The 14,614-nt window shown below is 47.4% G+C and overlaps 1 protein-coding gene across 1 annotated transcript; it reads left to right on the top strand.

The window, feature by feature from the left end:
* The first annotated feature begins 5,131 nt into the window (after window positions 1-5,131).
* Window positions 5,132-14,542, top strand: EDEM2 (ER degradation enhancing alpha-mannosidase like protein 2). The gene is made up of 11 exons (XM_058850648.1): window positions 5,132-5,339; window positions 5,408-5,518; window positions 5,598-5,637; window positions 5,989-6,094; window positions 7,134-7,259; window positions 7,922-8,133; window positions 9,271-9,412; window positions 9,682-9,806; window positions 10,484-10,628; window positions 11,670-11,791; window positions 12,676-14,542. Exons 1-11 carry the CDS (start codon window positions 5,221-5,223, stop codon window positions 13,165-13,167), a joined length of 1,740 nt encoding a protein of 579 aa, XP_058706631.1. The 5' UTR covers window positions 5,132-5,220; the 3' UTR covers window positions 13,168-14,542.
* The last annotated feature ends 72 nt before the right edge of the window (window positions 14,543-14,614 follow it).

Below are 14,614 nucleotides of genomic sequence, written 5' to 3'. Positions count from 1 at the left end.
ACAATTTCTGAAAGGTCATATTTACCCTTTCAGTTATGAGAGCAGCTCTTTCAGCCACATACATGTGCAAAATTTAAGAAAGTGTATGTTGGTACAAGATATTACCCACAAAGACTTGTTAGATTAAAACACAGATAAGCATCATCTGAATTTTAACTACATTTCACTTGATTCTATCAATATTCACTTGATTCACTCGATATTCACACTATATTTTTTGGGTGAATGAAGATGTTCTCCAAGATGCCTTTAAAACAGCCAAGCACCCTGTAGACTTCTAACCCATTTCTACTGTTTACCTTCATTGAGTTTTGTTACACCACAGAAAAAACCCAAAGACAATAAAGTGGAAAAGACAGGAAGTTAGCCCAAACAACCAAGTCTCAAAATGAGCAAAATTCTACTCAGAGTTGTTGGCAAGAATCCCGCTGAACTTGGTCCCAAAGCTGCCGGGCATTGTTGTGGTAGGGTGGTACCTTGCTATTGTTATTTGCATGTTGGTGCTCATCCAGTTTACGAGAAATCACAACTGAGAAGTTGAGATGCACAAGCCACAGCCCTGAGCTGTCTGACATGGAAAAGCAGGTGTGGCACAGTGCCTCCTCCAGATGTGCTCTGGTGCATCTCTGCTGCTCACACCACACATCAGCAGCAGTTTCTGCCACTTGGGCTCGGGTGTAAACCCCAGCCCCGGCCCAGACTGCCCCAGAGTGGCTGCTGCTGGTGTCTCTCTTCTTCCCCTGTCCCTCAAAACCTCAGGACAAAACTTCCTTTTCCAAAATGCCAGAGAAATCTCCCAGCAGCTCCAAACCACCTCTGCCAGTCCTGCAGCCCAGGGTGGAGTCAGACACTCCTGCACACAGTCCTTGTCTGCAGCAGAGAAACAAACTCACCCCTGCTCTGCCCTTTACCTAGCAGCAGGAGATCCTTGCTCACTGACAAGCTGCAGTGAATTTGTTTTACATGACCATAAACCAGGGAATAAAATGTCTCTGCCACCTGTGTTTCCAGAGAGCTGCAGGAATTTTTTCTCATTGCTTTCCTTTCTATCCAAACTCAGCCCTTCCTATCAAACTCAGCCTTTCTATCCAAACTCAGCCCTTCTTACCACACTTACATGTGCACATGTGAAAAGTGAGGGATTCTCCCTGACACAACAACTATTTTGAACTTCAAATTCTGGCTGAGCTGGAGCCACTAGCCAAACTTCCCAGCCTTTTTCCATTATGTGTAAGGCTAAATAACCCTTCTTGCCCGTTTTTTTTTTTTCTTTGCAAGACCACCAAGAAAAGCAAATTATGCAGTAGGAGCCTGTGCAGACCCTCCTGACCATCATGTGCAAGGGGCTGAGAGCAGACAGACCCTCACCTCTCCCCTGAGGATCTGCTCCGTGGCTGTGGGGACGTGATGGATTTATGCCACAGAAATTTTGCCTGTACCCTGTCTGCCTACAGGCACCATTCACCTGAACACCTCCAAATCTGCTGGGCAAAATATATCAAAGCCACATTCCCCATGGGAAAATCCTACCTTGGATAAAGAAAATGAAGCCTCATTCACACAAGTGGGGCAGTTTTGAACTTTATGGATATCAGGTAATGTGAGTGCCACAAGTACCTGTACAAAAAAGCAAGGCACACTGATGCTAACTCAGTTTTATTTTTGCTTTCTCACTTGTCCAGATCCCAACAGTGAGCTAGACTTGCACAAAACATTCAAAGTGTACATGGAGCCACAGTTCTTTGTGAAGACAGGGCAAAAACCTCTGCATGGCCCAGTTTGGAAGATACCTGGAGCAGGAGCATGGCTTAAAATCACATCACCTAAAGGAAGGCCAGAAAACAGGCAGCCCATCCGTTTTCTGTGTTTTCTGTCCAACTACATTTTTCTCCTTTATTATGTTAGTCAGGTGCTAAACAAATAAAATCAATTCTGAACTTATAAAAAGCAATTGGAAATGTCTAGTCTTTTACAGTGAAATCTCAACTTAAGCAGCCCACAGCGCTTGGAGAAAAATCAATCATCGTTTCCATCCTGCTACGTGTGCTACTAAAATTAAGAATTGATGTTCAGCTGCAAAGGAAAATTATTTCAAGAGAACCACCTTAGCAACAGTTTTCAGTGTTCATAAACCTCCTGTTTACAGTTCTTCTCATGGCAGACAAACTCCTACATCCCACCATGAATTATAAACATTAGCGAGGGATCCTGATTTACATACAGTTTCCATCTTGATGGGCATCAAAATTGCAAGCAGGGCAACAGCACCACTTACGGTAATAGCAAGTAGTAAACACGTCCTCAGCCTAAAGAGGTCATAAACTGTGTTAAACGCCCCTGTAATTGCAGCCTCTCCCATATCCAAACCAAAGTTTAGATGATTTTGCCAGCCTTTCCATAAAGACAGCCTGGAATGGGGCATCTGAAGAAGCACTTAACTCTGATGAAGCCTAAATATTTTAGTAATATGCTCTGCCCAGTTGGAAACACCACTCCTTGCATCTTATTTGATTTATTGCTGCCCAGCCTATGTAACTTGTATGATATTATGTGCAAACCACATTGACATCCCCCTGAATATGCCACAGCCACAGTGAAAGCCATCCCTGCCTCCAAATAATCTCCAGGCCACCAGCTCTATTTATTAGCGAGCACAATGGTGATTTGCACACCACTGGAAGCTGCTGTTTCTCCAGCAGCCCGGGCTGTGTGACACCCTGAGCACACTGCTGTCCCCTCCAGCCCACCTGGCTTCCCACAGATTTTTCTCAGCCCATGTGTGGTGGGGTTTGTGGTGGCCACAGGAGTCACCTCACTCAGGTGGGGTTTGTAATCAACCTGTGGCTCTCAGGAGGTGTCTGGGAGGAGACAGACCAGCCTGCCCCCCAAATCCACCCATAAGGTTGCCTAATTAGGGTGATGACCACTGCACCAAATCCAGTTTTTTAAAGTTTTTCCCAACTGTTTTGATCCAGCTGGCTCTCCCAGCCATGGGTTTCTTGCCCATCAATCCCTGGACTCAGTCCCACTCACACCACCTTCTATTCATCACTTCTTTGGTGTTTGATTAGTGCAATTAGCAGCCGTGATGTTGCCTCCCCGAGATGGGGACACTGCTCCTCCCTCTGATACCAGGAGGGGAATGCTGCACGGTTCTGTCTCTGTCCAGTCCTGCTTCTCTTGCATCTGCTTCAGAAAGATTGCAGTCAGCTTTGAGAACTGAGTAACTGACTTTGATAGGGGAATTACTGCTCCAGTATAATAGCAAATAGCACTGCAAATAGCAATGCTCTAGAACGCTGTTAAATCAGTCTGGAAAATTAACTTTAATAAAAAGCATTCCAGTAATGTATTGTGACAGCTTTTAGTGAAATCAGCTCCAATAGTTTGATTCTCCCAGGAGCACAGCGAGATACTCCCGCAGCCTCGAGCCATGGCATCAGCAAGCAGACACTTTTATGATAAATGGCCCCAGAAACCCAAATTAAAGCTGCAGCAAATGAGCAGTATGTTGAAAATTACGGGGTGGCTTTTTGTCTGGGCCATCGTGCTGGTACCTGGGTGTGCACTGACACCTAGTGGGATGATCCCAGGCTGGGAGCAGAGGTAAACTGCGTTATTTTCTCAAAGAATATAACAGCCAGCCTCTCTTGATGCTAAACCTCCGTGCCCATGGTGGGGTGGTTGGAACTGAGTGATCTTTAGGGTCTTTCCCAATGCAAATAATTATATAAATCTATAGCTGCCGTGAGATGACAGTGTAGGGCTATTGATGCCCCTTCCTCTCCTGCAAGCAGTGTTAATAGTTTTGATTTCTAAACGTTGCACCTCTGCCACCTAAAGGGTTCATTCATCACTCCTCTTGTTTCTGCTCTCGCTGCCTGGGTCACCCCCTCCTCATTTATGGGTATGGGTGGGAAGAACGTCAGGGATTTGCCGTGGATCAATCCAAACCTAGAGATGCAGGCGTAGGGAGAGCTCAGGCAGTGGCTCTGATGCTGGAATTCACCGCGCTGGTTAAACTGCAGGGTGCCAAAATCAGCGTGACCGTGCTGGGAGTGCGGCTTGGGGAACCCTGCCTGGTGTGAGCCACAGCTCATCACAGCATCCCAGAACGGGCTGGGCTGGAGGGACCTCAGACCCATCCCATCCCACCCCCTGCCATGGCAGGGACACCTTCCACTGTCCCAGGCTGCTCCCAGCCCTGTCCAGCCTGGCCTTGGGCACTGCCAGGGATCCAGGGACAGCCAGCATCCAAGGCTTCTCTGGGAAGTTATGGACAGCCCCAGGGGACTCGGTGCGCCCCAGGGAACCAGGCTGCTTTCAGCCCCGGTGTCTGGGATCACCTCTGATCCATTCTCTGACAGAATACGCCACATTTGAAGCCCAGTTCCAGGGCAGGAGGGTGGCACCATGCACGGATTGAGGCACTGGTTTCCTGCTGCACCACAGACCTCACCCCCAGCTGGGTTGGAATTTCGGGGAGAAACAGCACGAGGAAGGTTTGTCAGGAGAGACTCTTACAGGCCAGCAATGCCCCAGTGCTTCACAAACATTCCGGCCCATTTCCAGCCCCAGCTCCCCACAGGAACCGCACGGTGCCAGGCTGCGCGGCCTCGTCCCACACGGGACCTGCACCTTCCCGGGTGGCACCGCCTCATTTCTGTGGGAGCGTCACAACACTCGCTAGCTTCATTTATTTATCTCAGGCTTTGGGGCTTGAGAGCAGCACCCAAAGCGCTGCCCGCTCCGCCACTGCCCCGTGCCATGCAGCCGGCGGGTTGCAGCCTCCGCAGAGGTACGGCACGAACAGTGCCGGTGACAAACGCCGCGGTCAGGCCGCACAGGCCGCTGAGGCGGCAGCACGGCCCCGGGAGCCGCCAAAGCACCGCCGCTCGCTCCGCGGCCCGCACCGCACCGGCGCGGAGCGCTCCCCGCTCCCATTGGCTGGAGAGGAGGTGGGGCGGGGCCAGCTGAAGCGGAGACCTATTCTATTGGCTGGTGGGGGCAGTAGGGCGGGGCCGCGCGGGGGCGGAGACATCTTCCATTGGCTGGCAGGCGGTGAGGGGCGGGGCTAGGAGAGGTGAAGGCCGCTCCCATTGGCTGGATAGGGAGGAGGGGCGGGGCCAGGGCTGAGGCGGCCCTGAGGGCGCTCGGGGCCGGGGAGCGGGAGGGCTCGGGGAGCGAGTCCCGGTGAGGGGCTCCGGTGCGGGTCCGGCCATGCGGGGCCCCGGCGCGGCCGTGCAGCGCTTCCTCGGCCCGCTGCTGTGCCTCTGGGCGCTGCGGCTCCCGGTGGGCGGCGGCGCGGCCGCCCGCGGGCTGGACGTGGCTTCCTACCGGTGAGTACGGAGCGGGCGGTGCGGGGCCCAGCCGGGCCGGGGCTGAGCGCGCCGTGCTTGTGCCGCAGGGAGCGGGTGCGTGCCATGTTCTACCACGCCTACGAGCACTACCTGGAGAGCGCCTTCCCGTACGACGAGCTGCGGCCGCTGACGTGCGACGGGCAGGACACCTGGGGCAGGTAAGGGCTGGTCCCGGGGCGGGGATGGGGATGGGCCGCTCCCCTCCGCCGGGTCTCACCTCGATTGTCTCCTCCGTAGCTTCTCCCTGACCCTGATCGACGCCCTGGACACCCTGCTGGTGAGTAGGAGCCAGCCCTGAGTGCCCACAGCCTGCTCAAGGCCCCTGTGTGCCACCTGTACACCTGGATTTTATGTGCTGGTGCCAAAAGGCAGTTATTCATTGACCTGAGAACTTTCCATTTCCTTTTGCATCACCCCTTGGAAGGGTTGTCCCTTTCCTGACACCCTCTGGAGTAAAGACCTAAAGTATGTGTGAAAAAAGCATTTTGAGACAAGGTGAAACTGTCAGTCAGTTTTTTAGTAATATCTGTAGTTATTGATTTCAGTAGTAAAACCAGATTAAAATCAGCCCCAGATATTGAACTGCTCTTTGTTTTTCCATGAACTCTAAGCCTGATTCTCTCTGCAGATCTTGGGAAATGTTTCCGAGTTCCAGCGAGTTGTCAACGTGCTGCAGGAGGGGGTGGACTTCGATATTGATGTCAATGCATCTGTCTTTGAAACAAACATTCGAGGTAAGGTGGGGTTTGTGTTGGGTTTCCTTCCTGTACGAGTCTCAGAGGTGAGGAGGTGGTCAGAGGGAGTTTGGGATGCAGAGTAAGAGGACCCATAAACAGAGAGAAAACCCCAAACAAACATCACTTCCTTTCAGTCTTTGCACACCTCTTTTTGCTTCCTGTCTAAACACAAGCTGAAGTAGATGTGGCACTTTCAGTACTCTGGTGTGAGATTTTTCAGCTTTGGAATAAATATATTTTTTGCTGAAAGCATACAGAGTTTATCCTGTCATCTTTTGTATACTCCTTTGGAGTAGAGATCCTCAATTTTTAGGATTATTCTGTTTTTTTCTTCAAAATCACAAAGACTTTTGGAGTCCTACTCCCTGAATGCCTGACTGCTTCAGTGCCACCCAGCTAAAGGACACTGTCAAGGCACAAAATTGTTAGTTATGCTTTTGTTGTTTGTCCTGCCAACTACTGCTGTGCCAATTTCTGTAGCAGTGTAATTTCTCTGTGGTTATTATGTGACCATAGACAAGCCTGTGAAATAACTAATATTAGCTAATATAGCTGTATTAACTATATAAGTAATAGCTAAATACAGCTAATAACTCACAGCTGCCATCACACAGAAATTCTTGACTCTTCCTAGAAAAAAGAAACATACCATAGAATCTGAGAGTGGTTTAGGTGGGAAAGGACCTTAAAGATCATCCATTCCACCCCCTGCCATGGCAGGGACACCTTCCACTATCCCAGGCTTCTCCAAAGCCTGTCCAACCTGGTCTTGGACACTTCCAAGGATCCAGGGGCAGCCAGAGCTTCTCTGAGCACCCTGTGCCAGAGTCTCCCCACCTGGAGGTAAGAATTTCTTACCAATATCCCATCTAACCCTGCCCTCTCAAATTGGAGCCATCACCCCTTGTCCTGTCACTCCACACGTTTCTGCTGCCCTGCAAACAAGCAACAAGAAACAGATCACTCTTCTTTTGTGGATTTGAATTAGAGTCATTCCTCCCCACATGGTGTGATAGATTCTGATGTGTTCTTGCAGTGGTGGGAGGGCTCCTCTCTGCTCACCTGCTCTCCAGGAAAGCTGGAGTTGAAGTGGAAGCAGGCTGGCCGTGCTCGGGACCTCTGCTGAGGATGGCTGAGGAAGCAGCTCGCAAACTGCTGCCAGGTGAGCCCCTGTCTGCTGTGTGTCACTGTGCTGGGGGTCATGAGCTGGCTGCTGCCTGTGATGGGAGATGCACTGCTGGATGAGCCAGCTCAAAAACCAGTCCTGTGGTCCCTGAGCTCCAAGCTCAGTGCTCCAAGTTTAGTTTGTAGGGAAGATGTTGTTGTATGTGTTCATGCCAGGTGCTGTGTGCTCATTGCTTACTGAGGGGAAATGTATTTAATATAAACAATAAATAAAGGCTTTGAGGCAGCAGCTTATAAAGACAAGAAGTTCTCCTTATGGGCTGCAGCTGGGTTGTGTGCCCTTGTGGTGTGGCACTGTTCCTGTGTGTGTACCCATGGATTGATCACCGCCTCACTGTTTGCCCTTTGCTGGCCAGTGTGTTTAGTGACCACCTTGCTTGTGCTGTAAAAGAATGTGGGGATGCAGTCTGCTGCTCTGGCAAGGTGGAAGAGATGCCCAGGACCTCCTCAGGACTGTGTATACCTTGGGATACCCTCTCTGACCCTCCCAGGATCACACCCTACTTCTCATTTTGTTCTCTGCAGTTACTCCAGACCCACTTCCTGCCGTGTGCAGTCGGATGTGAGGCACGTGTTTGCTTGAGAGTCTGTTAAACACAACTCTGAGCACTTCTGTGACCCCAAAACTCTGTGCTTCAGCTTTTCAGACCCCAACTGGGATGCCCTATGGTACAGTGAACCTGCTGCATGGAGTAAACCCTGGGGAGACCCCAGTCACCTGTACTGCTGGAATTGGCACGTTTATAGTGGAGTTTGCCACCTTAAGCCACCTTACTGGTGACCCGGTGTTCGAGGACGTTGCCAGGAAGGCTTTGAAGGCACTGTGGAAAAATCGCTCAGATATTGGGCTGGTGAGTGAGGAATGGACTTGGAATGTGCTGAGCTGCTTTTTGTGTAGCTTTGTGGATGCAATTCTAGGCATCAAAAAGCATCAACAGAGGAGATAGAATTGGATAAATAACCACGGTGCTCCTAGCTGGGCTGAAGGCTCATGTTTGACATTGTTCCTGAACACCTGCAGCATCCACATCCCTGCTTTACTGCAGCAGCCCAACATTATCCCATTGTTCTGGCCCACACCAGATGTGGCTGGGACACAAATGCCTCCTGCTGGGTGCTGCAGCTCTTGTGACAGCAGCTGTAGCAGATTAAATGAAAGGTCTGTCTGATGCCTGGTGGGACAAAGGCCTAGGGAAGAGAGCAAGAGCCTGGCAAGTGCACTGAGGCATTACCAGCCTGTACAGCTCTGGTGTTCAGGAATGGCCAGAGCTGGCAGTATTATCTCCATGTTCCTTGTCTCCTGCTCTTTTCTGTTGCTGCTTTTTTAACCTCTGTGAACTCTTGATGCTGCATATGTGAAGCAAAACAGATTTATTTATACCTTGTGTTTATTACAACAAATTATTCACAGGCTGTAGGAAGAAATGTTTCCCTTTGTTTGCTTTGGGATTTGTTTATTTTTGATTTATACTCCAAATCCTTGATCATTGCTGGCTTTATTTCATGTTTGCTAAGAAAGACATGATTGTGTATTCTCCATCAGCTGGGTTTGTTCACAGGCTGAAGAGTGCCATCATCTATTTAAATATTAACATGGCAGCTCTTGTGCCTTTGACATTCTTGGCCTCTGTCTCTGTATCTGCACCTCTCCATCCTTCTGTACACTTTTGCAAGATCAGAATTAGGACCAGACACTTCATGTTGAAATTGTGCATTTTTACAGCAGCATTGTAATGTGTTGTTTTGGCCAGTGAAGCTTTGATATTGGAAGCATAAAATGTTTATTAGATATATAAAATACATTACCAGCATAAGAGTTGTATTTTCTACAGTTTGTACTTTTCTAATGCTGATAAATGTGTCCTGTAATGGAGAAAATACTGGTTGGAATGGACACTGCCTATCTGTGGAACTGATGGTCTGAAAAAAGGAGCAGGATTTCTTGTGTCACTTCAAGTCCCTCTCTCCTTGTCCTTCACTCCTTCCAGGTGGGGAACCACATTGATGTGATCACTGCCAAGTGGGTGGCCCAGGACGCTGGGATTGGGGCGGGAGTGGACTCCTACTTTGAATACCTGGTTAAAGGAGCCATCCTCCTGCAGGACGAGGAGCTGATGTCCATGTTTTTAGGTGAGTGTTTGTTTTCTGTGGGAAGGGGCCCAGCACCTGTGGCAGGAGGAGATGAAGGATCTAACGGGGCACATTCAAGACTGTACTGAGGGCTTTGCTGTGATACTTTTGAACAGTCTGTGATAACAAAGTTACCAAAGTGAGCACCCTGAGAAGTCATTGAACATGGCTCAAGTGAAAAAGGGGCATTCTTAAAAATAAGCTTTTTTCTTTTTTTCTTTTGTTGTTGTTGTTACAGATGGCTTACCTACCCATCTGTTTCTTTACAGAATATAACAAAGCTATCAAAAATTACACCAAGTTTGATGACTGGTACCTGTGGGTTCAGATGTACAAAGGAACGGTGTCCATGCCTGTGTTCCAGTCCCTGGAGGCATACTGGCCAGGCCTGCAGGTAAGAGCGGTCATACCAGCAGCATCTGGTGATTCTGTTCGTTTGTCAGGGGCTGGTCTTCAGGAAAAAGATTACAAATACAACCCTCATCTCTGCAGGTTGAAAAGTTTGGTTTGATCTCTGGTGAAATCTGCAGTAGCCTGAGCCTATAGAAGATGATGTTGAAGAAAATGTTGATTTTATCTACAGTCTCCCATTCAGCATGATGGGAGGGCACTGACAGTAGTCCCATAATCCAAATAGGAATTCAAGGAAAAAGAACCTCACACCTCATTTTCCATCACCTCACAAAAGTTTTATTTGTGTGAATTTTCTCCCATCATGAGCTTTGCTTTCTCATCAGTCTTCATGTTTGGACTGAGACTTTGTTTTCCTAACTAAGAGATTGGATGCTGTGATTGACTAAACATTTGACTGAAGAAACAGAGCCTTCTTTAAAAAAAATCAGAGTCTTCATATTATTTCAGGTGTGGGAATGTGATCCACCAAAAAAGCAGCATTTTTAGTTTTACCTGTTCTTAAGGCATCGTGCCCCAGTGTCGGTTACACCACTCAGAGCTGCTGAAATACCCATTTCTGTCACTGGGTATTTCTTCACCTATTGCAGTGTTATTGCATCAATTCCTGGGCTGTTTTTTTTTCACTCCAATGTTTGTTTGCTGTTTCCTGTCTCTCAGAGCCTCATTGGGGATGTAGATAATGCCATGCGCACCTTCCTCAACTATTACACGGTCTGGAAGCAGTTTGGGGGCCTGCCTGAGTTCTACAACATTCCCCAGGGATACACAGTGGACAAGAGGGAAGGATATCCACTCAGACCTGGTAAACAGAACTGAAATTAAAAGGGACATGAACTCCTGCTTTAGCTCTGGTTGGGAGATCAAATGTTAGTTACACCACAGTTTCCTCCCCAGTTTTGCTCTGACTCAGTTCCTGCATGGATTTGTGCAGGGATTTCCAGAGTTAAAGCTGCATGTTTTGTTTCCCCCACTCACAAAGACAGGAAGGAAACAGGAAGGAAACCATAGTGTTACTATAGAAAGGTGGCCTGGTAAGGAATTTTGTTCAGTGTGGGATTTGACATGTTTAAGTGTTAGATTGTCTGGCATGGGGTGCTTCAGCCATGTGAAATGTTAAAGGGACTGCTTGTGTCCTTTAAATTGAGGAAGTGAAAGTGAGTGAACAGACTGTTCCAGTTCTGCATCTAGGAAGAATTCTCTGTTGTCTGTGATACTGTAAGGAAATGATCTCTTTTTTTCTCATTTTTTACAACTCTGACCAAAAGAAAAAAAAAAAATCAACCTGATCAGTGTGTCCATAAATGTAAATGAGAATAAGTAAATTCCTTTTGGTCTGAGTGTTCAGGTGACATCCACACTGGACAAATCTACCAAAAATACTCATCAGCCCTAACTATCAAAGGTGTTAAAGTATAAAGATCAGTTCCTTTAGTAATTAAACACAGCGTGGTACTTATGTTGTCTGTATAGAGTATTTCCACTGTATTGTTTAAAAACTGTATTTTGAGGATTGAATTTCTTTTCTGTAATCCTTTCCAGAAGCATTATTTTTTAACTTTGACAGCTGAGTATTAATCTTTTTGTCTCTTGCTTCTTCTCTCCCACTCGCTGAATGTGGGAGGGAGCATTAGTCACTCTTACCTGAGCTGCTGCAGGCTGGTTAGAGGGAATTTCTTTGTAGCACATCCTTAGGGAAAGGAAAATGTGTGCTTGGAGCCAGGCAAGCCAGGCTGTTCACCTGGTTATGCTGAAGTATTTTTAAATTAGTTCAAGGAATAGCTCATCTTTGCTGTGTGTATGGTTTGATAATCTTTGTGCTGGCAAATGTTTGGGTGTTTTTCAGAGCTGATTGAGAGTGCGATGTATCTGTACCGTGCCACGAGAGACCCCACGCTCCTGGAGCTGGGGAGAGACGCCGTGGAGTCCATAGAGAAAATCAGCAAGGTGGACTGTGGGTTTGCAACTGTGAGTGCTAAATCATCTGCCATGGCAGCTGAAGGGCTGCTAAAAACCAGCTTTTAGGTGTTCTCATGAGTGATGTTTTGCCATTGAGTCAAGCAATTGTTTTGAGCAAATGTGATATTTTTCCAACAAGCCCCTTGTATTTCTCTGTGAAGTTGCTCTGGTAATTGCTGGTCACATTTCTGGTCCTAGCTTCCTCACAGTGGGCCAAGTTCTACCGTGGGCTGTTGCCCCAGAGCCCAAAACATGGGAAAGCACCAGAAGCTTCTCCTGCATTTCTAGTAGGTGTTGCAGCTGAGCAGGAAGGCTTTCCTGCAGGCTCCTTCTGCCAGGTGTGTGATTTGGCTTTCCCACTATATGCCTTGAAAATCTGGTCAAAACACCTGAGAAGTGCAGTGAGTGATTTCTATAGTTATTTAATAGAGGATTTCAAACAGGCTTCAAACTCTATTTTACAAAAAACTCTTTAAAAATACTGGGATTAAGTAGGTAAAAGTATTACGACTTCTTTTTCTTTAGTGGGGAAATGAAGGGAAGCTCTTCTCCTTGGCCAGACTGAACTGAGGGTGAGCTTAAGTGTTAGGAAGAAATTCTTCCCTGGCACAGGGTGCCCAGAGAAGCTGGGGCTGCCCCCGGATCCCTGAAATATCCAAGGCCAGGCTGCTTGGAGCAGCCTGGGACAGTGGAAGGTGTCCCTGCCCATGGCAGGGGGTGGAATGGGATAGGCTTTAAGGTCTCTTGCAATCCAGACCATTCTATGAGGGTGAGTTAGTGTCATACTGTGCTGTTTAACTGAAATGAATTCCAAGTTGGTATTACTTTTCTCCCTAAATTCATATCTTACTGAATTCGATGTAACTTAACCCATGCTGTTCCTTCTCTTGTAGATCAAAGACTTGAGGGACCACAGGCTGGATAATCGCATGGAATCCTTCTTCTTGGCTGAAACAATCAAATACTTGTACCTGCTGTTTGACCCAGACAACTTCATCCACAATGACGGCTCAGACTTCGATGTGGTGGTCACACCGTACGGGGAGTGTGTCCTCAGTGCTGGAGGGTACATCTTCAACACCGAGGCTCATCCCATCGACCCTGCTGCCCTGCACTGCTGTAGGAAGCGCAAAGAAGAGCAGTGGGAGGTGGAAGACTTGATGAGGGAATTCTACTCACAGAAAAAAACCAAGAAATTCACTTTAAAAAGAGCTCCTGACCATGGTGAAGGGGAAAATGCCAAAGATCCCAAAGATGCCTCTTCAGAGAAACCTGGAGAGAAGAGAAACTCTAAGAAAAGCTCACACTCCCTCCTGAGCTGCCCCAGTCAATCTTTTAACTCCAAGCTTGCAGTACTGGGACAGGTCTTCCTAGATAACACCTGATCCTCTTTGCATCATTGGTTTAAATTATTGAACTTGTTTCAGATTCTGGGAATATATTTTTATAGTTTCATAATGGAAAGTGTGGTACCTCACAATGTGAATTCTATTATGAAGTGAAACAACTTCCCATTAAATTCTGCTACTGCTCCTTTCTAAGCCATGACTCGGATACCATCTGTTAATGCTGTTGAGCTGCTGATCTCAAAGCAGCTGGTTGCCTGAATATCAAACAGGTGTCCAGAAAAAGAAAGGTCTGCATGTTAAAAGTACCTTTTTTATTGCATTTTGTGAGTTTTACAGGCTTACAGAAACACTCCAGCTTACTTTGTTCTACAAAAATGAGCCTGAGCTTCTCATCATAAGGGGAAAAGCAGGAAGTACTGTAGCGTCACTACCACTCTCTGTATGCTCCATCTTTATCTTTGTCCACTTTATAAACATGTAGTTCATGTTGACAAATTGCTGCCCAGTGGAGAAAACTTTTTTTTTTTTTTTTTTTTTTATATTTCTTTTAAGGTGAAGGCTCAGATTTGTAGCTCTGGTGTTTCTGTTGGACATGAAGGATGGCATGAGGGGAGAGGAGCACTTGGAACATGGGAAAGTGCTTGGTCCCCCTGTTTCAGATCAGTGTAGGTCAGTAGTAGCTCCTGCCTGAAAACCACTTCAGTAAAAATCCAGGTAATGTCTGGACAAAAAGCTGAGCTGGAGGGTGGACTAGGAAATGTCTGATTGATTCCTCAGTGTAGCTTGCTTTCTTTTTAAAGAATCTAACATGCTTATCTTTTATTTCCCCATTTCCTTCCTCTTTCTAACTTCCCTTTGGACCCCACGTATTTCACTGTACCTCAGGCAGTGCAGCCACCCCCGAGTGCCCCAGCTGGGCTGAACATGAGCCACGCACAAGGCTTGGGTGGAAAGGGGACTCAGCCCAGGCTGAAATTGCAGCTCTGCCTTGGTGCAGCTGAACAGATGTTCATGAACCTCTCAGTGTTCAGCTGACTGGGCACATCCAAACCTTTAAATATATTATTGGTGTCTTTGCAACAGGTGTGAGCAGTGACCAGAAGAGGATGAATCAGCCAACCAAGAGGTTTTTCTTTCTAAAGGAAAAACAAAAAGGGGGGCAGAAAAGTTGATGGACTTTCTTCAGGCCTGCTGGAAAGTGAGGAGCTTGGAACAAGCTACACACAACCTACAGTTACTTGAGTGGGCTAGAGGTACAGGATAAATAAATCCCTCTGAACAGGGAAATACTTAAGTACAACTGGGCCAGTGCCCACTCTGCTGCTGTGTGGTTGCCTTGAGAAAGTAATTTTTTTGTTGTTGTTTTGACATCTACTGGTGCTGTAAAGTTAAATAAAATGTGCATTTTATCTTTTGGGGTAGAAATCCTGTTGCAGTTGTGAATGAGCTATGGTAGGAGATGCTTGCAGTGTTTGACAGGCAT

Source organism: Poecile atricapillus, chromosome 15 (genome assembly GCF_030490865.1).
Source record: "Poecile atricapillus isolate bPoeAtr1 chromosome 15, bPoeAtr1.hap1, whole genome shotgun sequence".
Lineage (NCBI taxonomy): Eukaryota > Metazoa > Chordata > Aves > Passeriformes > Paridae > Poecile > Poecile atricapillus.
This window is presented reverse-complemented; position numbering and strand designations above follow the sequence as displayed.